This window comes from Panthera leo, chromosome F2, assembly GCF_018350215.1.
Source record: "Panthera leo isolate Ple1 chromosome F2, P.leo_Ple1_pat1.1, whole genome shotgun sequence".
Classification (NCBI taxonomy): domain Eukaryota; kingdom Metazoa; phylum Chordata; class Mammalia; order Carnivora; family Felidae; genus Panthera; species Panthera leo.
Window position 1 is genome coordinate 12,905,133 of NC_056695.1, and position 24,609 is coordinate 12,929,741.

At 42.9% G+C, this 24,609-nt stretch overlaps 1 protein-coding gene across 1 annotated transcript in view; it reads right to left on the minus strand.

The window, feature by feature from the left end:
* The window catches only part of ASPH (aspartate beta-hydroxylase), a 225,241-nt gene that overhangs the window by 63,347 nt on the left and 137,285 nt on the right, over positions 1–24,609 (minus strand). Inside the window, exons 15-16 of the mRNA XM_042924217.1 lie at positions 11,779–11,864; positions 4,649–4,735 (exon numbers count right to left, since the gene is read on the minus strand). Of these exons, the coding sequence (XP_042780151.1) occupies positions 4,649–4,735; positions 11,779–11,864 (173 nt within the window). The remainder of the gene's footprint in view (positions 1–4,648; positions 4,736–11,778; positions 11,865–24,609) is intronic.

A 24,609-nucleotide genomic window follows, 5' to 3' on the forward strand; every position in this document is an offset into this window, starting at 1 on the left:
ACCCATAACAGAATGGAGCAGGATCAGAGGAAACCAGGAGGGAAGGAGGTGCACACAACCCTTACAGGGAAGCAGAGAAATGGGCCAGTAAGTGGAGAGGAATGTGGAGACCAGGGAGAGATTTTTTTTTTATAATGGCAAATATTACAGCATGTTTCTAAGCTGATGCAAAAGAGTTGGTAGAGAGGGAAAGTGTGAGGATGCAGGAAATGCAAAAATCAGAATGATGTCCTTCAGCAGGTGGCAGAGGCTGGGAAAGGGAACAACTCATCCATGCGAACAGGAGAGAAGGCAGAGCATATGGCAGGAGGGGAAGAGAGGCTGTTAGTGCTGTAGTGGGATCATGCAGAAGTTCTCTTTGGATACTTCCATTTTCTTAGTGAAATAAGCAAGAGTCTTCGCTGGAGATTGAGAGTGGGGAATGAAATAGGAGAGGGATAAAGAGGAGAATGTGTAAAATGGTAGTTAAAATCCCATCAGATTTAGTACACTATAATCCAAAGATTACCATTTGAGGAAAAATGATACCAGTTAGAGGCTAAAAGTGGCATATAAAGGGTTTTCTCAGAATATCCTATTTAACATGTTTACCTTTTCTAAATAAAGTGTGGGCTGCAGTCAATATATAGTTGTCTGAAGAACCAAAATGAAGCACAACTCCATAATTTGAGGGCGTGGTAAGAAAACGATCCACCCTCCCCTGTTCCAAATCAGAACTAGTAAGAATCGGCACAAATTGATAAAATACCTGTGGAGAACTCTTCAGAAAATATCACATCAAAGAATAACTTGTTCTGTGTACTGATTAGGTAAGTGTCCCAAGATGATGAGGACTAGAACTGAAGCAGTAGAGAGAGAGAGAGAAGTGGACAGATTTATGATTTTTCTAGATGAAAATTTCCCGATGAAAGAGGGGCAGTTCATCCTAAGTTGACAGAAAGAGCTTCAGAATATACTGCTATCCACCTGTTCATATCTGTAAGTGGTCTGTTTCCATTATAGACTTATCTACCAGGTGAGCAAGTCCAATGTCAATGACCCACACTGGTCATCCTGCCCCTATGGCCTTCGGTATATTCAGATGCTGGCTTTTCTGTTTAGGCATCAGTTTCCTCTGAGTTTGGCTATGGTGAGTTAACTCCCCAAAACATGATTATTCATAGATAACTTCCAGAATGACAGAGTCCTGGAGCTGAGAGAGCCCTTTTGAGACCATGCAGCTCAGTCTCTTCAAGCTACCAAACAGATCCTGGATCTGGAGGGTCTCTTCGAGGTTGGCGGAAGGAGAAATGTCTACCAAGATAATCCTTCTTTAGAGAAATTGAAATAAATATCTAACTAAAACTCAATCTGAAAAGACAGAAAGATGATAAGGTTTATATACCTTGTTCCCTCTCCTCCACCTATCCCAAGTTCCTTCATTTTAATGAGGTAAAAACTTCTTACAACTTCCAGAATTGGGAAAATATCAGTATTAAAATGGCGTATACTTCTTAAAATCTCTTGAATGAAACTAATAGACTGCTTTGAAAATCAAAATTGTACAGATTTATTGCTATCAGCTTAGCATCTGTACGTAAAATGGTTTGGGCAGGTACAGAACATTTGTTCTAGGATGTTAACATCACAAAGCCTTTTGTTGACTTGAAATAATTCAACCATCCAAACTTCCTAGGAAACGTGTCATTTTCTGCCTCAGAGGCATTAATGGTTTGTGTAAGATAATAAAGTGAACTGAATTTATAATTTAACATTTTGTATTGATGTTCAGGGAACTTGGTCAAAATTGATTTTCATGGTGATCCAAAGAATAACATAGTATCAGTGCTGCTTCAGAAATGATGGATATTATAGTTTGTATTTAACTTAACGTTGCTGAATTTAAAAAAAAAAATTGTTGGGATATTCCCACAAAATTGTTTAATTTGCTAACAAAGAATGAAAAATTCATCATTTATTCCTCCCTACGGAATCCATCTTCTTTCAAATTCTTATTTTTAAAACTCCTAGGCATTTAAAATTTCTTTTAAATTACTCTATTAAAATTTAATTTACCATGCCTAAGTTTTGCTTAATACCATATTAACATTACTATCAATAACACCTTGTAGCAGAATAGTTTAGGGACAAAAAAATATTGCCTGAGGCCAAAATCTCAAATTCCTACTGTTAAATAAAGATACGAATCCAACAATCACATGTGCGAAAGTACTGAGTTTATTTAGACTCTGGCACCCACAATCACCGTCACGTAAAAAGAAAAATTCTAAACACAAAGAATTTTTGCCACAATTAAATTACCATGTGTATCCATCATTATTCTGTCTAGTTAATATGCTTTCTTAATCAAATGACTGTCAATACTGGTAACAAAGCCCATCAGTTATTTGAACAGGCATCATCTTTTGGTAATGAACACATTCTGTCTTGCTTAACACCAATGAATTTAGCAATTTTGGAGGATGACTGACCAAATTAATTTACAAAAATGATATCATTGCTGTCTACTACCCCTGGTCTGTACCATGGACAGGGGGAACTTCTTGGCATTAATTTTTCACAAACTTAATTTATTAAAATTTAATAAGTGAGTGTTTAATAGAAAGATAAGAATTTGAGCAACTGGGTCTCAAATGGTCGCCGCCTTTAGTTCAAAGCAAAACCTGTTTGTTTTATCCACAGATGTGTCAGTTTCCATGTGAGTGCCATATACAAGTCACGGCACTGACCCCCTCCAAAGGGGTGATGTCAGGTTCTCCTTGGTCTGGAAAGTTTTGGTATTGTGTCCCAGTAGGGCTGAGAATCTCATCCCACCAGGCGGGACTGTGGGAGTTTTGCTGGCTCGACACATCGTGTATCAGCCCTGGCTTTTATCCTGAACTCCAGACATCATAAATTCAATGTCTCCTTGCCATGTCCAGTTGAGTGTCCGACAGGCATCACAAAGATTACGGGATGAAAAGTGAATTCTTGACTTCATTCCTACCTCCCCAATCTGTTCCTCTCCCAGTTTTCCCTGTGAGTAACCAGCACTCTCTTTCCTCACCTGGCTGAACCAAAAATCCAGGACTCAAGTCCTGTCTTCCTCTGACCTGTACACCTAAGCCAACATTAAGCCCTCCCCAGCCATTTCCCTGTCTCCACGCCACTGTCCCTTGAGTATACCTGGAATAGTGTCCTATGCTTCTTGCTCCTACTTTTGTTCCCTTAATCTATTCCCCAACCGGGAACCAACACAATCTTTACGAAAAAACAAGATGCCCAAGTCCACGCATAAAGCTGGGGCACGGAAAATACCATCCGTGAGGCCCTGGCCTCACCTGTGCCGCCTCACCGTCTCTCAGCTTGCCCTTCTTGCCGTTCTGGAGCTTGTTCTGCCAACATCGCTTCCCTGTATCACAGCCTTTGGCCTAGCTGTTCCCTCGGCCTGCACAGCTCCCTCAGTAACCTTGTCACATTTCAGCCACTTGCCACCTTGATAGAGTGGCCTTTTCTGATCAACTTATCTAAAGTGCTATCTGCCCTGTCGTCCTCAAATCACCTCACCTGCAGCCAAAAAATCTTAATAGGTATGCTTTTCTTTTCTTTATGATATGTATTATAGAAGATGATCTAATATATTTATGCTTAATGCCTTATAATATGCTTAAATATATGTTTCTTTATATATTTACTCATGGCCTTGCTCAACTGTCACCTCCCGGGTAGACTTTTCCCTGACACTCTATCCAACATATCAACTCCCTCCCACATCGTATGCTGTACGGTTTTTGGGGGGGGGGGGGTTGTTGTTGTTGTTGTTTAGGTTTTCCTTAGCCCTTACCACTAACAAGCATTATATCTTATCTTGTCCCAGGCTTCGCCATCACAATGACAACTCTGTACGTTTTGCCGAGGGGTTCATCTGCAGGGCCTAGAACAGGGCCTGGCATAGAGTGGGCTTTCTCTAAGTAATTTGTGACTAGGTAGCTTTCAAAATACCTTCCACGGGAATACAAGATCCACAAGGACAGAGACCTCTAGAGTGTTTATTATGATAATCCCAGGGTCTAACAAGAGCATGTGGCATCTGGTGGGTGTATGCAATTACAGATGAATGTGGACACGCTTCACAAAACAAAGAGCTGGAAGATGGGGAAAGTCAGGGAAGAAAGGAGACGAGGGAATGGAGGGAGGTAGGGAGAAGGGAGCTGGTGAGAAAGGAGTCAGCGGAAAGAAACCACAGCGAAAACAAAGTACATTCCACTTGATATTTTCACGTCTTTCCTAGGCACACTTGCAGCCTCTAGTTACAAAACTGAGGTTCTTAAAGCTGCGAGGAGCCTTCAGTGAACACTTTGAGGAATGGGGCACCACAGTGACGGGAGATCGAGGACAAAAGCATTCTTCTTGACCTTCTTTTGAAAACCAGAGAGAAGTCCGATGGAGGGAGGACAGGAAAATGTTGTTGAATTCACCAGGCCACAATAGCAAGTTAATCGTCTCCTTTACAACAGTATTTTTTGCTTGACTTTACACATATGCATGAGAAATGGATTCTATACATAAGTTACAAGAGAAAAGAGAAGTGCAAAATAGTGGGCAGCGAAAGAATGACACAGAATACAAACACCAAAAACATTTTCTACAGAGGACGGTTTTCGAATACCTGTGCCTTTCCGTATCTCGCCCGTGGACTCTGACGGTATTTGCGAACCAGTTCTTGGAATGCACTCAATGCTTCCTCAATTTTTCCCTGTTAGGAAGAGGCAGTTACGTAAAGACGGCAAGTTCAGATGCATAATGTTATTCAGTGTGTGTGTGTGTGTGTGTGTGTGTGTGTGTGTGTGTGTGTGTTTTAAGTAGGCTCCACGCGCAGTGTGGGGCTTGAACTCATGACCCCGAGATCAAGGGTCAGATGCTCTACCGACTGAGTCACCCAATGTGTTTTTTTTAATATTCACCAGCTAATGCTGTCAAAACTGCCTGGACTCCATTTTGAGTCTAGAGACAGTTTTACCAAAGATTTTTAAAACATTAACAGGTATGGCAACCGTACAAGTAAAAATGAACACAAATGTACTTCATTTCTTTTAAAAACAGAAACCTGGCAAATGATGTACTATAAGTCTTTGTTTAAAAAGTTGCATCTTCCCTCTAGATGCACAGTTCCCGTGGGCATTAGTTCTTCATTTTCTTTTCAACAGAAGCATAGTTGACACACAATCTGCCATTGGCTTCAGACGCACAACACAGTGATTCAGCAACGCTACGTTACGCTACGCTCGGCACAACTGTAGCTACCATCTGTCACCAACCACTACAAAATCCCTGACTATGCTCTTGAAGACAATATTTAGGTTTTAAGTTGGGGGAAGAATACTGCTGGCAGCTGGAATGTCCTGGGGTCTGCAAGGAGAAGTCTGAAGCACCTGTTGGGGTGGGGGTGAAGCCTGCAGGTTGAGAAGGCCACCTGGCATGGTACCTGTCACCCACTGGACATCAGGATTGATTTGGCTCCTCTCCGATCAACTTTGAGGGTTTTGACTGGGAAAACTCACTGACTCTGGGTCATGTGACCCCTCCCCGGAGCGCATGTGGGCCCTTCAGAAGAGGGCCCAAGCACCTGTGATAAGTCTCTGACCACCACCACAGGAAAAGGAATAGAGGGTGAGGAACCCTCCCCCCACCACACTCCATCCACGGCCATTCCAGGGGGTAACACACGTCTCCCGGTTTCTAATGGACGGATGCAGGTCGAGGATGTTGGGAGCCATGGGATAGAGACGGATTTTTTGAGATGAACTTTGGGAGGCACTTCAGCTCCCTATACACTGGTAAACGCACTCGTTCCTCATCTAAACGGAAGCGTGCTGTGGTTTGTATGTTTTGACGTTCAGTTTTCATGCAACAAAGTGTACCTCTCCAACGTGGCTGTGCACAGCAAACTGTACCTACTACCCCACTGTTATTTACACCGACTTCGGACAGACTTGACTAGAGAAAGGTCGGGCAGTGTTCATATTAAAGGTACGTAAGATCAGTTCTCTAGGCAGACGTTCTCGAAGAAAGAGGTTTTCACTTCCTCTCACGTGCCCGTAAGTGGTGCTGAGGGGCTGCTGGGAAATACATGCACAGTGGAGCGGCTACGAGGGCCGGTTCCGGAGCCAGACCGACTGATGTGAGTCTGCTCTCCACCACTTGGAAGGCGCATGACTTATGGCAAGTTACTTACGACTCTGCCTCAGGTGCCCGGCCTGTAAAATGGAGATGAGGGTACTCGACTCGGCTGTGGGGGTGCCGTTTCGGTCAAGTCTCCTAACAGTGACGAAGCTCTGGCTGACACTGCACGGAGCATGTGCTGTGTGGGGGATGTGTGTGCAGCACAAGATAACGGGGCCCAGCCCAGGGAGGCCTCGGACCCGAGAGGCAGGTTCATGCTGACAACGGGGACTTGGCTGTAGAGATCAATCGGGCCGGGACCACAGACTCCACGTTACGTTTAGTGTCACAAAAGTCTGTAGAGCTTTTTAAAATATGCTGCCCTCTCACGGTATTAATTTCTTTAAAGATTTTATTTCTCAAGAGCAGTTTTAGACTCATGGCACAATTGAGAGAAAGTATAGGTTTCTCATATACCTGCTATGATTAACATCCTGCACCACAGTGGTACGTTTGTTACAACTGATGAACCTGCCATATCAAAATCGCCCAAAGTCTATAGTTTACCTTAGGGTTCATATTGTATATTCTGTTGTATATTCTGTGCGTTTGGACAAATGTATACGGACTGTATCCACCATTATAGTATCATACAGACTAGTTTCACTGCCCTAAAAATCCTCATCCCTCCCCCCACCCACTTTTAAGGGATGAAGGATTCATGTTAAATATCTTTTTCTGTGTGACTTTCTTGTAACTGCCCTGTATTATTATTATTATTATTATTATTATTATTATTAGAAGAAGAAGAAGAAGAAATAAAAGAAAGGAAGGAAGGAAGGAAGGAAGGAAGGAAGGAAGGAAGGAAAGGAGGGAGGGAGGAAGGAAGAAAGGAAGGAAGGAAGGAGGAAGAAAGGGAGGGAGGGGAGGAAGGAAGGGAGGGAAGAAGGAAGAAAGGAGGAAGAAGGGAAGGGAAGAAGGAAGGAAGGAAAGGAGGGAGGGAGGGGGGAAGGAAGGAAAGAAGGAAGGAAGGAAGGAAAGAAGGAAAGGAGGGAAGGAGGGGGGAAGAAGGAAGGAAGGAAGGAAGGGAAGAAGGAAAGAAGGAAAGGAGGGAGGGAGGGAGAGAAGGAAGGAAGGAGGGAAGGGAGGAAAGGAGGAAGGAAGGAAGGAAGAAGGAAAGGAGGGAGGGAGAGGGGGGGAAGGAAGGAAGGAGGGAAGGAAGGAAGGAAAGAAGGGAGGGGGGAGGAAGGAAGGAAGGAAGGAAGGAAAGAAGGAAGGAAGGAAGGGGAGGAATAGGAGGTGGAAGATAGAAGAAGAAAGGAAAGGAATCACTGATTCCAAGTAGCTTCAAAATGCAGGCAGGTAAATTCTTAGTTCTGAAGGTTTGGAGCTTGAGGCCCTGCCTTCTGAGTCCTTGGCTCTGGCTTCAGAGCCCTTATCTCTGGCCTCTGGGTCCAAGACTCTGCCCTTGGAATTATCTTTCCTTTCTATCGAAAGGGTGGTTAGTGTTATCAGCCTGGTTCTTGCCTGTAGAATTTTAGGACTCTGCCAGCCTTCTTTCAGTTTGTCCTCTGTCCCTTTCAGGTCGAGGTGGTTCTCCTGGTATAAGATTCTCAAAAACCTTGTGGATCTTTTGTGTATGTCACAGGGATTCACACCATTAGACAAGAGTCACGGCCAAATACCTCTCCAGGATAATCCCATCTCTATTCCTGGCTTCTGCTGGATGGCTGAGTAGATCCAAGAGCCACACATCCACTCCCTTCAGGAAAAGGATGTCTAGCATGCCCTTGGCCTTCTCTCCAGACCACCCTTTCTTAACAACGAACTTCCTACCTGTAGCATCTTCTGCAATCTGGATAGACTAAGAAATCTCCCCGAACTGTCATGTCCTGGCTCTTTTTTCTCTAATAGTTTCTTCCTTAATTATCACTTTCCTCTCTTATTTTACGAGAAGCAGCAAAAAAAGAAATCAAGCCACATCCTCAACACTTGGCTTGGAAATCTCCTCAGCTAAATATCCAAGGTCATCGCTTACAAGTTTTGCTTTGCCCAGGCCAGTAAGATGTAATTCAGTTAAGCTTCCTGCTACTCTCTAGCGAGGACTGCCTTTCCTCCAGTTTCAGGGACCTGTTCCTCATTTCCTTCTGGGCTCTGGCCAGAAGGGCCTTTAACATCTCTGTCAACATGCTGTTTGCAACGATAATGTGCATTCTCAAAGATTATCAATAAACCTTTCTCTAAGGTGCTCCTCACTTCCTCTGAGAGCCCTCGCCAGAAGCAGCTTTCGCATGCATATTTCTACCAACAGTCTGCTTCAGGCAATCCAGGCTTTTGCTCTCATGCCTCTCAAAATTCTTTCAGCCTCTACTCCTAACCCAATTCTCCAAAGCCACTTTCACACTTTTAAGTATCTGCGACAGGAGCAACCCACTGTCCAGCACCAAAATCTGGATTAGTTCTCTATAGCTGCTGTAACAAATTACCAGAAACTTGATGACTGAAACAACAGAAATTTATTCCTCAGTGCTGTGGAGAACAGAAGTCCAAAATTAGTTTCACTGGGCTGAAACTGAGATGTTGTTAGAGCCACGTTTCCTCCAGAGGCTCTGGGGGAGAATCTGTTCCTTGCCTCCCGACAGCCTTTCTTGACTGTGGATGCATTACTCCAGTCTTTACTTCGGTTTTCACATTGCCTTCTCCTCTCTGTCTCCTATGTCGTCTGTATTCAATTTCCCTCTGCCTCTCTCTTATAAAGACACATGTGGTTGCATTTGGGGCCCAACTGGATAACCCAGAATAATCTCCCCAGTTCAAGATCCTTAACTTACTCATATCTGCAAAGACCCTTTCTCTAAATATAAGATCCAGGGATTAGGACGTGGGTATCTTTTGGGGGGACTATTTTTAGCTTTACCACATGCATTATGTAACTCAAATTGCAAATGTTGAGGCTATTTTTATGAAAATCATGCTAAATGCACCATTACGCTTTAAAACAGAAATAACAATAGAAATAACAATCTTCATAACAAATTTGCTAAAGTATTTTGTCCCTTCTAGACACTCCCTTAATTGGTCATCAAGGTTATAAAAATAATGGAATATTTGGCTTGACCTAGGCATCCTTGCGATCCCCTTAAGACAGAGACGGTGTTGCCTTCCTAAGGGCTGACAAAGTAAACGTGTTTGCTTTTGGTCTGAAAGAATTTCCCTTCCCCAGAATCTCCTAACACTATTATGCATTTCTTATTTAAAAACTCAAAAGCAAGACACAATGCTTGTGAAGAACTGCCTAAAAATCATCTCTTTCAACATAGCTTACATTTTCTCCCAGGATCAAAGCCAGTTCACTGGAGAGACACGTACTTGGGCCCCGCTGTGCTGGCATGAGGCCAATGGGCCATGCTGAAGGACATTAAGACACCCCCCCCCCCCCCGGCCACACACACACACAGATGTGTTGTAGAATCCGCTGGTGTGATGTTAGGGGGGAAGCTGTGCCATCCATCAGTGTACCCTTTATGAAGATCCACAGCAGAACGTTTCTCTCTGGACTTGGTAGAGGACAGCTACTCTGATGAACACCATTAATCTTACAGGACGATGCTATTCCCTGTGTCTTCTGCCTACAGTGTACTTCATTCATCCCAAGCACCATTTAGAGCCTGGGATGTAAGCTTTCATGTGCTGGCCTTACTTACCCCGGCCTTACTACGTTTTCCATTTTCCCTCTCTTTTTTCACTTAAAATACAGTAACAGTAAGTGACTCCAGCAAATAAAAGAATCTTTCAGTATAGCACTTCAAATTCTTTTTTTCTAGGGATAAGGAAGAGTTTCAAGAAATACATACTTCTGAAAAATAGAAGTATTTTAAGCAATACTTTTGAAAAATAGATGATTGAAATACGATCTGATCTATGCACTTTGGATGGAAAAATAAAGTGACCTCATACTTTCATGTAGCATAGCGCTCAAAGCTAGACTGGACCTCCTCCGTCTAGGACATACCTCAGCATGGGCTACTCCAGCACGTCCAGTCGCATCATTTGAAATATCAGCCATAAAAATAACCTTAAAAAATTACGCTGATAATGCAGCCAATAATATGGATCCCTGCTATTTCAGAAGCAAGGACTGTAGCTATTTCTTCCTCCTTTATTTAGTCTGTTAGAAATTCAGGGTGCTTCTGGAGGAATGAATGATAATTTCTCCAAATAAGCAAGAACCAGAGAATACCCCATGGACTGTTCCAGCACTTTTATGTCCCATTGATGTATCTGCCCCTTGGTAACTGAGCTCTTTACCGTTCATTAGAATTACATAAAAACCCTTCTCTAAAGTTGTTCCTTTGTCCTTTATCCCAAAAGTCACCTGTGAAATAGACACCCCACATTTTCACACGTGGCATTTAGCAAAGAGCAAGTGGAGGATGCCAAAGAAAGTGACAGAAAAAGAAGATTCCCACTTCATTTCTATTAAGAAATGCAAATTTCCTACAAATAGTAGAGGGCTTCCTCTTATAAAAGCTACACAAGACAGACTCAGAAATCATTCCAGCGGTTAAACTTAAGGGCAGTGAACAACAATTTGGCCGCGATATTCTTTGACGTGACTACATGTTTATCAGCTGCTGAGGAGGGTAAGCCCTCCTTGGCTTGGGAACCTTGTCTAATACTAGACAGAAGTCTCCGTGCTTACTGGTATGGTTCCGATAAACATGTGGGAAGCACATTCTTGTCCCACTTCAGTTCCTAACTTGTGTGCTTTTGTCGTTGCTTATTTACTTACAATCCCCCTGTCCTATCTTTGCCGCCAATGTCTACTTGATAAAAAAAAGCATTTACAGGAAAACTAAATGTTTACGCAACTAAATCATTACGCAAAGTCTAATTCATGTACAGAGTAGAGAAAGAGCAATTTCCACGGCAAACAAGTAGATGATTAAGTGAAGGTGTTATTAAATGCATTATTATAAGTGTTTGACATGATAATTAGATGAAGAATATGACTAAGAGAACAAGTAACTTCAATCTAGTGTCAACTTCTTTTTTTAACTGCAATATCCAGAAACAAATGCAAGTAGTATTTCAAATTAATGGGTAACAACACAAACCACATAATAGTCTCCCTGAAAACTGCAGGTGCATGGGATTAACCCCAAGTGAGAAGAATGTTAAACCCAGTGTCATTTCACTTAACAGTAACTACCCTAAGAGTACTAGACTAACTTACTTTCTTTTTGCATTGAGATGCTACCCAATCAAAAACTTTTAGAAAGAGTACTTACTATTCTCCTTTTTTTAAATAAGGAAACTGAGGCTCAGAATGGCCAAGTGTTCTGTCCAAAGCCACACAACTAGCAAGTGGTGGAGGGAGGCTGACCTCAGGTTAGCCGACTTCAATGTTAGTTCTACTTCTATTTGGTCATCCAGCCATGATTCTTCCTTCTACTTGACTCATTTCACATGGAATGCTGATGTTCTTGGGGAAAAATCCACTCTATTCAAGGGCTGTTTCTATTGTTGTTGTTGTTATTATTATTATTATTATTATTATCATTTTAACAATTCAAGAGTAATGCCTGAATTTATCTTCATTGCACATTTCTCCACCAGACAAAAACATCAACATACCCTTTTACGAAGTTTTTCTGCAGCGTCAAGTTCAGCTTTAATAGTCTTATCAAATTTATTTAATAGTTTAGGCTTCTTTTTCTTAACTGAAAGACAAAAGAGGTTTTATTTTGTATTTTTTTTTTTTGTCTAGAAATAATTATTAAGAATAGTGATTTACAAGTAATGAGAAACCTACAGCTGCAGGAGCAAACCCACTCCCGGCTCACCTCTTCCCACCCCCATCCCTAGCATGACACAGTCAGTAGCTGCCAAGGGAGGTACCCGCGCCCTTACTTCGACGGTCACAGGTGTTCCTGGGAGACTGGGTGGGTACTGGCATCCTGAAACTCGCGAGGGATACTGGCCTGGTTTCCAGAATAAAAATGGGAGGTGTGATTTATGAACTCTTATTGTCAACTTTTGGGCTAAGTGCAAAAGACTGCTTAAAAGAGCTTTTGAATATTTCTGCAATGTTTCTGATCAGATAAAGATAAAAATGGGAAAGTCAGTGGGAAATCTCAAGGGAGCCAACGCTAACAGAATTTCATAGTCTAGTCCTCAAGGTTCTTCCATTGCATCGTGGATACCACTCCAGCCATATTCCATACTTCAGCCAAACAGGACCACCCTGTCTTCCCCAAATAAGCTCTGTGCCATTTCGGACACTACTTTCTCTAAGTAAAACGGCCCATTTTTTACCTTTGTCAGTTGAAAATACGCTCATCCTGCAACAATCAGCTCTAAACTACACTCTTCATAAGGTTTCTCCAGGTGTCACTCACATAAGTGCTCAGTTCTGCCTCCCTCATGTCATTTCCCCTCTGGCTTAGAGTCCACAGCACCCTGCATCTCTCTCTCTCATGGCCCTTCTCCTATATGACTTGTACTATTTTAAGATTTTTTTTTTTAAACTTTGTGCCCAGCGTGGAGCCCAATGCGGGCTTGAACTCACAACCCTGAGATCAAGACAAGGCACCATGTCTTAGATGCAGACTAAATTGATTCATGCTCACTTAGCATAAAGTCACATCCAGCAGGAGGGGGACGAGTCCTGCTGGTGCACACCTGGCGGTGCCTGTGGGGTGGATGGAGGCCGCATGGTCCCTGGAAGCCTACGGCAGACCGTCCTGTGGGCTCAGGAGAGTGACGAGGGCGGGACCTTGAAGGGTAAGTGGGATGTTCCAGATAGAGAAGGGGGTTGGCAGTGGGATAGGGGGAGGAGACAGAATGAGGAAATGAGGACAGAAGAGAACTTCTCTAATGTTCTGACACTGAACCTACACATCCAATTGCCTCTCTCCTGTCACAGAGGAGGAGGGGCTCTCCTTTTTAAGATCCCGCCCCTCCGCGCACACACACCTGTCCTCGGCCTTCTGCACCTTCTAGTTGTCTCCTCACTCGCTGGCTCTATTCCAAGCATCTCTTGTCACTTAACAATGCTGAAGTCTTCATCGTCTTAAAGCAAACCAACACCAGCCAGGACAAACGTCGGGCTACCCTCGTCTACTTGCCATCCTTTCTTCCTCACCCCTCACTCATGGCCCCCTCAACTCAAGTGCTCTGGTTTCCTCACCCAACACAGGGCAAAAGCAAGCCTTCTGGAAGGAAGGGGAGCTCAGCGGTTAAGAGTCAGAAGGCAGGGGGTCTGAGTCCCAACTCTGTGATTTCCGTGCTCTGTGACCTGAGCCAAGCTGGTACCAAAACTTTTCTGGCTCTTACTTCCCTAATCTGTAAAATGGGGATATTGTTTCTGAGAATTAAGTCAAAATTGCACATGAACATACAGCACAGTGCCTGGCATGCATTAAGGTGCTCCATATCTGACAGCCAGTAATGCCTACGGCCTTCTCTGCCAATCCTTTTGTTCCTTTTTCTCCTGACTTCTTTCAGCACCTGGCACGGCTGACTCTTCCCTCCTTCCTGAAACGATCCCTCTCCTTGACTTCGTTCTGTGTTGTCCGTCTTCCTAGTTTTCCTCGTGCTTCTCTGGACTCTGCATTTCCCCCCCAGCTCCTCTCTGGCTCCTGCCCCCTGCTGGTCCCTGGGATGCTGTCTTCAGGGTCAGTCTTCAGCCCTGTACTGGGCTTTCTTTAACAGTTTAATTTCCAAATGGAACTACAAATTAACTAGTTAAGTTTCTTTTTTTTTTTTTTTAATTTTTTTCATGTTTATTTATTTATGTTGAGAGAGAGAGTGAGAGAGAGAGCATGAGCAGGGGAACGGCAGAGAGAGAGAGGGAGAGAGAGAACCCCAAGCAAGCTCCACACCGTCAGCGCAGAGCCTGACCTGGGGCTCCATCTCATGAACCGCGAGATCACGACCTGAGCTGAAATCAAGAGCCAGACGCTCAGCTGCCTAAGCCGCCCAGGCGCCCCTCTTTGGCAGTACAAAAATCACAAATCCACGTGCCTGTGATTCGTGACACTGATGTCTCAAGCTCAGCACCTAAGAAATCGAAGGCACTGTTGCTCACTAATCTGTTCTTGTCACGTCTGCCCTCTTTCAGGGGATAGCACCATATCCATCTGGTTGTCCAAACCACAAAACCGGCTAGAGGTGGCAAATAAAACGGCAAAGGAGGAGCGCGTGGATTTGTCCAAAGAAAGACTGAATGGAATCGCTACTGTTTTATTTTTAGCATTCACTCTGGGCTGGCCTCCACACTGGGTGCTTTACGTATATCTCCTTGTATCCTCTCGACCTCCCACCCATAGGGAATTTAACTTCACGGGCATGTCACTGAGGTTCCGAAAGGGTTAGTCCCTTGACGCCTCCCCTCGCTCATCCACATGGGAAGGATGGTTTCCACTCAAATGGTTTCCAAAGGGAAGGACGCTTCCTAAAGCCTCTTAGCCTCTTGCCTCTCCCCACAGGGGAGATGGTGTGACTTATCTGCTCACTGGGTTGGGGGATATGACAAACTCGGGTGACTCAGTCCCATCCCTTCTCTTCCTCCCAAGGGCACATCTGAGCCGACCACGTGGGGGAACCAGGCCTGTTCCATGCTGCCGGAAGTGGGCAGTTACGTCTGATTCTGGGGTGTATTACTAATAAACCCATTGTTCCTGCTCATCCTGCCCATCCTTCAATTCAGGCTTCATCAGCAAAAAAGCTGACACTCTGATCATCTTTCCTTTATTTCATTCCTTATGCATTAAAAAAAAAAAATGTTATGCTCTTTTATTTGTTTATTCCATCTTTCTCTTCCCCCTCCCTGAACCCTCAGGACCCCTATTGGTTTTTTTAAATAATTTTTTTAAACATTTATTTTATTTTTGAGAGAGAGAGAGAAAGAGAGAGTGTGAGTGGGAGAGGGACAGAGAGAGAGAGAGAGAGGGAGACACAGAATCTGAAACAGGCTCCAGGCTCCGAGCCCTAGCACAGAGCCCGATGCGGGGCTCGAACTCACAAATGGTGAGATCATGACCTGAGCCGAAGTCGGACGCTTCACCGACTGAGCCACGCAGGCTCCCCATCAGGACCCCTAGTGTTAAAAAATATAAGCGGCTAAAGCAGAGACGGACAAAATAGGGAATAAAGGGCATTTCCAGCTGTGTGTCACTATACGTTAGCATATGTGCTAAGGATACGGAAAATAAACTGACGTGTGACCGAGATCAGAATTCACGGTGGTGAGCTACTATCTTGTCGTCTCAGCACTGACTCACGTCTCTCAATTGTTCATTTTGGTTTTGCAGAAGTGTCTGTTGGCAGAATGCCAGTGGGACCAAGAAAGCCCAGGGTGTACCCGACTAGAGTATATTATTGCTGGCGTCACTGGTTTTCCCACCTCTGTCTCCCGTTTTATAAAGTTAACACGAGACTTATCTAGAAGAAGAAAAATAAACTACTGCCAGCTCAGGACATCCAACATAATATGCTTGTTAAACAGCTAAGCTGTAAGTATCTCAATGTCAAAATATTTCAATATTATCACAAAAAAATAGACAAAATATTAAAAACCTTAACATATTTCTTTTCACGTATCTTCAAACGTAATAGTTCCTATTTCGCCTCTCTTTGAAATTCAAGTCTCATCCCATCATGGCTATTTTTATTTTTAAATGTATGAGAAGTCTAAGGCAATTTTCCCGACTCTCAAAAACACAGACAGATCTCCTCCTTCTTGTGATGGGGAGGCACAGAGCCAAGCCACAGAAACGACAAGGAGCACTCGTGGTCAGTGATGGAACCAGGCTGTCAGGTGCTTTTGGCCTCAATGTTCTCTCATCTACCAATGAGTCACTTGGGCTGGTTGTGCTCAGGTCTCTTTGAACTTGGAAATCCTGTGCTTTAAAAAAAAATTTTTTAATGTTTATTTATTTTCGAGACAGAGAGAGAGCATGAATGGGGGAGGGTCAGAGAGAGAGGGAGACACAGAATCCGAAGCAGGCTCCAGGCTCCAAGCCATCAGCACAGAGCCCGACGCGGGGCTCGAACTCACAGACCATGAGATCATGACCTGAGCTTAAGTCAGACGCTTAACGAAATGAACCACCCAGATGCCCCAGAAATCCTGTGCTTTTAATTTTCAGTTGATTGAAATCAAGTTAATCTTTCAGAGTAGACCTAGAAGGTACTGGAATGAATTGTGAATTTTGTTGAACGCGGTTAAAAACAAACGGTTTGGAAGGAAGCTATTTATGCTATATTAAACTTTGTGTAAAAATAATCACGGCCATTGCAAGTATTTTATCTTCTTCCAAAAGCACTAAGAAGGAAAAAAGTGCATTTCAGTTGCATTTCAAATTCTTAGTTCCCCTGCCATGCCATGGCTGAAATGTTAAGAAAAAAGAAGAAGAAAAGAAGAAAAATAAAAGAATAATAAAGAGTATGAAAAAAGCCCTCAGATTACATAAAAATTAATGTTGATTCCCTTTTCATTTCTACTTGGCCCACAAATGACGATGTTTTTATATTATGGTGCCTGGGTAGAATTTGACCACTAAGAAAAACAGACACAGAACCTTTGTATTAGATTTGTGTTCTAAAACTACTCCATTAAAACGGAGTGATGGAAATGGCAATGTCTCCACACGGTAGGCAGAAAAGCAACAATTTCCTAGCCAGTCTCCCTGTTTCCAGTCTGTCTCCATGCTCTACACTGTCCCAAGGATATTTCTGTCCATGTCTTCCGCTGTTTAAATACACCCATGGATCCCTGAACATACAAAATAAAAAGTGAAGTTCCTGAGAATATCATGTTAGCACTCCTGATCCTGGTTACCTAGCCAAGAGAAATGCAAACATATGTCCACACAAAGCCTTGCATGTGTATGTTCACTGCACCATTGCTCAGAACAGCCAAAGAGTACAGAAAACCAAATGTCCATCCACCTGGGAGTGGACCATCTGTGGCATAGTGATACAACAGACTACTGCTCCATACTAAGCCATAATATGCATAATGCACCTCAAATGTATCACGTTAAGGAAAAGAGGCCAAATTCAAATGGCTACTGGCTGGATGATTCCCTTTATACAGCATTTTGGAAAAGGGAAAACTGCGAGGAAAGAAAACAGGTAAGTGATTCCAGAGGCTGGGAATGGGTAAAAAGGTTGACTACAAAGGGTACAAGATAATTTGGGGGTTACAGCATTGTGTATCTTAACTGTGGTAGATGGACTGTATCTAGACGTCTATACAAATGTCAAAACTCATCCCTGCACACTGGGATATATATGGTTTGGACCTAACCACGTGTAAATTATGTCTCAACATGGCCTTCATAAAAACGTTACAAGGAAGAGACAATCTAAGTGATTCTCAGTAAGGATTCTTACTTTATGTACAACAGTGTGAAAAGCATTTGGGCATGGAAATATAATACTTGTAAAAGTAAAAATAAAATTGAATCTGATTTTGAGCCCCCTCCTTGCCATGAATCTATTGGGAGGTAATGCAAACTCAACCATAATTCAGAGGCTTCTCCTTGTAAAAAAAAAAGAAAAGAAAAGAAAAGAAAAGGAAAAGGAGAAGGAAAAAATGCTCCTCCAGACCTAATGAGGCCTTTGGTGACATCTATATATTCTTCCTGTTTAATACCCAGCTACTTTTTTTAATCCTGATTGCTCACATCTTTCTTAGTGTTCATTCCACCCTCAAAGCATTCTACTCTTTAAAAACAAACAAAACAACATCAAGGAATTTTTGACTACTCTTGAACTACATCAAAATGCAGTTCTTCAGTGTTTGAACACAATGGACAGAGCCCGAGGTCTCTGGATGGAGACCAACTTTCTTCACTGACTGGTTCATTCTTCCAACTATTTGCTAAAATCCCACTGTGTTCCAAGGACTGTTGCTAGGTGCTGGGAATTCAACAGAAATCTTCTCAAGGAGGCCACTGTCGTATTGAGAAGAAGGATGTAAATGGATAATTAACCTTCAGAGGAATGAGTTTAAGGATGGATCGGGAGTGGTGCTAATCTATTTGGGAGGCAAAAGAGAAATTTTCCTGGGGAAACTTAGAATTCAAGTATACCCAGGTAGTGGTAGCATTATTCTGGGCAGAGGAAAGAGGATCTGTTTTGTAATTCATTTACAACTGGGGACTTGGACCTTCATCATGAGTTATTTTTCTTGGAAGCGAAAGCCAAGCATCTCCTTCTGTTTGGATGGTAGCGTTTGGTACCATCTATGTGAATTCTCTTATTATGGGAAGCTGAAGGCAGAGATATTGTTCAGGGACTCTGGGCACTGACTTGCTCTCTTCCCACATTTGAGGATCTAGCCTTAGTGATGCTGAGCCTGCTTTAAGAACCAGCAGAGGCCCAAAGTGCATGTTAAGGGAGTATAAGTTTTGTTGAGAGAGGATGTACACCCCAACTGTAAAATGGCAGTGGGGGGCGCCTGGGTGGCTCAGTCGGTTAAGCGTCCAACTTCAGCTCAGGTCATGATCTCACGGTCTGTGAGTTTGAGCCCCGCGTCGGGCTTTGTGCTGACAGCTCGGAGCCTGGAGCCTGCTTTGGATTCTGTCTCTATTTCTCTGCCCCTCCCCAGCTCGTGCTCTGTCTCTCTCTGTCTCAAAAATAAAATAAAAACATCAAAAAAATTTTTTTAAAAAAATGGCACTGGCACAGCAAGAATTGGGCTCTTGAAAATATGCAAGACACAAAGTATACAACCGTAACTCCCTACCCCGACCTGGACAAGGGATTCCAGATGCCATGTGTCTTACTTGCACTGAAGGCCATGATATCTGCTCCTGCCCTGGGCTTCCATTTTGCTTTTGATACAATTTTGTATGCTAATTAAGGACCTTCAATTAACTGAACTCTGAGACACAGGGAGAAAAAAAACGAGAATTTCTCCTGCTAAGTCAAAACCCCCCAAATGCTTCATTTGTTCAAGGGAAATAATGTCCATCTTGAGCTATTTCACAGTTGTGTTTCCTTGAACTAAGTTTACTGCCTTTTGCAAACTGTCCCCTGGTTTCTGTTTTCCTCTCCTGTTCTGTACTGTAAAGCGTTTTAGATTTCCTTTATATAGCCTCTCAAATATGGCATGAACTTCGACACCTCTGTGACTCTTCTCATGGTGTTTTCTTTGTCTGGAAAACACTTCCCTCTATTTCTACCAAGGAATACTCTGCACTTCAACCTTTAAGACCTAGTTTAAATGCCATTCCTCTATTTAGTCATCTAAGACTTCATCATGCAAAAAAAAAAAATCCTTCTCTTCTGTGCTCTTATAGCATTTTGTTTCTAGAAATAGTAAACTTTTCAGGCTGTGTTTAGTTGGTTGTATATTTAGCTTGTGCACGCTCACCCCCTCTCTCTTCCTACCAAGACTCCCCAACCTTTGCTGGATTGTTAATTCGTGTGAGAAAAGAATTTACTTGCAACTTATTTCCAGCATTTAGCCCATGGCTTGTCCTACAGAGAAAGTCCTTGACAAATGTTTCCAGACATATGTAAGCATGAATGAATCAAGACATTCTGGAAGGGGGTAGGACAATGTCAGTCTGTAACTTAGGCATATCAACTATTAAAAAAAAAATCAGCAAACCATAAGCAACCAAGAAGAGAACTGAGAGTAGCTTGCTTTAAAAAAGAAGGTCTAATCCAGAAAGCATCAATGGACAATAGTGGAGGGGACAGAGGAAAAAGATAAGACAAAGAAAAAGGTATATACGCAAGCCAATCCTCCCTGAAAAAGTATAGAGAACACTGATACTTAATTCTCATGTCTCATTCCATCCTTATTTTTCAGTATATTCAGCAATTTAGAACACAAATGGCAGAATACTAGCACAACTGCAGGGGCCAAGGGCAGGCTGCCCCAAGATGGGCCACTTTGGCATGAAGACTTCTTCAAACAAAAAGCCATCAAAGCCCAGAAGATTCAGGAAAAGCTCTGTACCTCCCTGACAGCTGCTGTAAAGGATTTGGTTAGAGGACCTGCTCCAGGAAGAGAGCTACCCCCATAGATAACTAACTACGTCATGATATGAAGTAGGCAAGTAGACATGGAGGAACCTAGCAAGGCCTGTTTGATCAAAGTTCTGTATGTCCCATTGTTTCAAATGGCAAACATTTGTTTACCAAACATTTACTCTTTTTCATCTTCTCCTGAATTGCATTCCTTCCCTTGGAAGTCCCAGATCCCTACCCGCTTCTCCTTAGTTCAAAATGACCTACTGACTGTCCACAATTTCCATGTCTGTATGGATCCCCCATTGGTACAAAATTAAATTTGATTTTCTCCTGTTAATCTGCCTCATGCCAAATTTGATTCTTATTCTGGCTAGAAGGACCGTGAAGGACAGAGAAAATTCTTCCAACCTAACACAACTAATCAGTAAGTTCTTAGACTGCAAAATTCAGCTAATTTTAGTAGAATATAAGTTCACAAAACATCTTGTTTTTATGTTCTGAGTCATTGCGTAATGCCTTATAAAATTGTTTGCTGATAATAGTTGACATTTACTGAGCACTTACTCTGCTTGACATATGTGACTCACCCAGGCTGTGCAAACTGTAAACAGCAGAAGCCAAGGTTGGATCTTGGGGTTATCTCGGCTGTAATGTCTATGCTTTTGACCATTGTGCTGTATCTCTAGCATCTGGCCCAAAAGTTAAGAAACTAGGGTGTTTCTAAGGGTTTTGAGAGTGATGACAGAGTAGAATTAAATGTTAGTGTATCATGTTGTTGTCAGACAGGAAAAATTCCTGTTCCTTTCAAGGTCCTTCTAGTTGGATGAAGAATCAAATGGCATGAAACAGATTAACAGGAGAAAATCAAATTTAATTTCACACGTACAAGGCATCTACACAGATACGGAAATTCCAAAGACAGTGAGGCAAAATGAGATATATATGTCATCCCGAACTAAGAAGAAGTGGGTAGAAGTCTGAGACTTCATAGGATGGAATGCAGTTCACAAGGCAATCATGAGAAGAGCAAATATTTGGTCATTAGATGTTTGACCTGCCATACGGATGGGTCACTCAGATCAAGTTTACCTCTGGTAATAACTCTTATTCTGAGAAAGACCCCCAATTTAGATTCTTCTATGTAGTTAAAAGCAGAAGTATGTCTTGAGTTCATAAGATCTAAACTGTCTGCGGTGCAAAATAATCTTCATGCAAAAGTGGCCCACTTTGGAGCAGCTTGCTCTTGGCCCCTACATTGTATAAAGGAATAAGGTGACCTTTGTACTGCCTGTCTTGAAGGATAAACGTAAATAACCACAGTAATTTTCCTTTTGTGTCTCTAAGATCCAGGGTTTATACATTATGCATAGACACCATGGCTTGGTAGGGTAATCACAGTGTATAGAGTCTGGGGGCCAGAGTTTGAGCCTCAATTTTGCCTTTCTTCAGTGACTTGCTTAATTTTGCTTCCATGAAATTGGGATAATATCTAACCCTCATCTACCAACCATAAAGGAGCATAAAACATCAATATCAATGTTATTCATGACTCCCATCTATAATAATACCTTATTTTCATGTCTCTTAAAATTCTGTTCTTTAATTATATGGGATATGTGTATGAATATATCTTTGTAGGGGCCAAGGGAAGGCCACTCCAAGATGGGCCACTTTGGCAAGATTATTTTGAGTTAAAAGGAATCAAAACCCAGCAGATTCAGGAAAAGGACTTTACCCCTCCCTCAACTGCCCAAATTTACGTTGAAAAGGAAAGCCTGCATCAGCAAGAGAGCTATTAAGAGATTCCTTTTTACCTAAGAAAGCTATTTGCATAATAGGGCAGCCTTTGCTTCTCAAACAGCTCCTCTTACCGTCTGACAAATGGCCTCCCTTCTCATTGTATCCCCAGACCTCTACCTTGGGGGGGGTTATTAGCTTCTTAGCTCCGAATGTCATGTAAGCCTCATGTTGCCAGACTATCCTTGGGAGTTTTATGTATGTGTACGCCATGCATGTGCAACACTAAATGATATTTTCCCCTGTTAATCTTGTCTCACATCAATTTAATTCTAACTGGAAGAACTTTGGAGAGAGGAAACTTTGCTCATCCCCAACACCTTATTAGCAAATGGTTTTAGGAATTATTTTTATTCATTTATTTGTTTTTAAGATACCAGATTTGCTCTAGAGTCTGAAAGGGCGGGCCTAAGGCCGACTCCATCTTGTTCTGTGTCCTTCACCTTGACCACGCCTCCTCCCCTTGAGTAACCTCCCGCTCACCTGCCTAACAGGACTCCGACCCTTCCCCAGCCAATCGGCTGAGGCCACAGCCATTACCTCACCAACTGCCCCTAGGCCCCAATAAAACCTTTGTCCTTTTGAAACTCACTCTCTCTCCCCGGTATCTCACCACTGTGTCATGCAGGTAGGGGATTGAGCTCGGGCTAGCTCGAATAAAGGCTCTTTTGCTTTTACATTGGACTCGGCTCCCTGGCGGTATTCGGGGATCACGAATTCTGGGCCTAACAGAGTCAACCATTTCCCTGACAGATTTTGGGCACCTAATAACTTTGCCACACTATATCTGTATCCAGTTTGCATTTTCTGAGTCAACAAAGGACTAAGGACCTATGGGGACACACTATACTTCCCTTGTTCCCTGGACCCTGCCATGCGTCTCCAAGCAGAATCACACAAAATATGAAAAGACTGCTTTTTGTAATAGGTATCCAAAGGTGGAATATGATGAGAAATAATCTAAAAAGCAAAAATATTTTAAGGGACGGAAGAGTAAGACTAAAATAAGACATTGAAGGAAAACATGCTCTCTCTCTCTGAAAAGCAGCCTGAAGCTAAAATAATCATGTAATACACTATTGCAATATTATTCATGTTAATTAACAGTTAACCTAAGACATATTTTTTTTTTCAACGTTTTTTTTTTTTTTTTTTATTTATTTTTGGGACAGAGAGAGGCAGAGCATGAACGGGGGAGGGGCAGAGAGAGAGGGAGACACAGAATCGGAAACAGGCTCCAGGCTCCGAGCCATCAGCCCAGGGCCTGACGCGGGGCTCGAACTCACGGACCGCGAGATCGTGACCTGGCTGAAGTCGGACGCTCAACCGACTGTGCCACCCAGGCGCCCCCATATTTTAATCTTCCTGTATTAGAATTGGAAGTTAATTTTTCTTTTCTTTTTTTTTTAAGCTTATTTATTTTAAGACAGAGACAGCAGGGAAGGGGCAGAGATAGAGGGAAAGACAGCATCCCAAGCAGGTACTGTGCTCACAAAATGGAGCCTGACACGGGGCTCGATCCCACAAACCATGGGACCATGATCTGGGCCAAAATCAAGAGTCAGATGCTTAACCGACTGAGCCACCCAAGTGCCCAGTTTCCTTTTCTTTTTAAAATCAATGCTAGGGGGCGCCTGGGTGGCTCAGTCGGTTGAGCGTCCGACTTCAGCCCAGGTCACGATCTCGCGGTCCGTGAGTTCGAGCCCCATGTCGGGCTCTGGGCTGATGGCTCGGAGCCTGGAGCCTGCTTCCGATTCTGTCTCCCTCTCTCTCTGCCCCTCCCCCGTTCATGCTCTGTCTCTCTCTGTCTCAAAAATAAATGTAAAAAAAAAAATTAAAAAAAAAAAATCAATGCTAGATTTCAATGTAAGAAAAAAAGTCTCTAAATTTGTCTGACATTATGGTAAATCTATAGATTAAGGCAAATGATGAAAAAGAAGGAAACAATAGAGCAAAATATTCAAGACTTGGAAGAATCCAGTACTAAGATTTTTGATGGGATTCCTTCTGCTGGGTATAGGGAAAGCAAGCTCGCATTTGCTCATGTACCAGTGTTCCTCCAAGGCTCAGGCAGGGGAGGACGACAGGGGCACACAGTTCTTTCTCTTTCTTTTAGAAGTGTGAATTGAGCAAGATATTTTAGGGGAGCAAATTTTGCCACCCCACCCCCCCACCCCCTGATATGCCTCTTTGGCATGTTGTTTATTTTAAGCTGGTTATTTTTAAGAGAGTGTAGACACAAGAGAAGCTCCGAGAATTGAGTAGAAGTTACCCTTTTGTAAGAGACATTCCCATTTTAAGGGAGATAGCCATTTTGAAGGGTGTCTCCCTCTCTGTCTTTAAGGGTATCCTTCTGTACCAGGAAGGAGGGATGACTCAATGTACAGAAACTCTTACCAATGGAGAAAGCCCAAAACTTAAGTCTGCATAACAACCTGATACTCGTTTATCGGGTTTTCCTGCTAAGCTCCCATGACCGACTCCCCAGCCCCACCACCTTTCACCTTTAGCTGCAGATGGTATTTAGGGTGATGGCTTCAGTCATTTTGGAGAGTTACTCAGTTTTCCAGGGTCTAACCCATGGATACAGAAAGTACACGTTATTAAACTTTTTTTCTGTTAGTCTCTCCTATGCCCATTTCATTATTAGACCACACAAAGAACCTAAAAGGG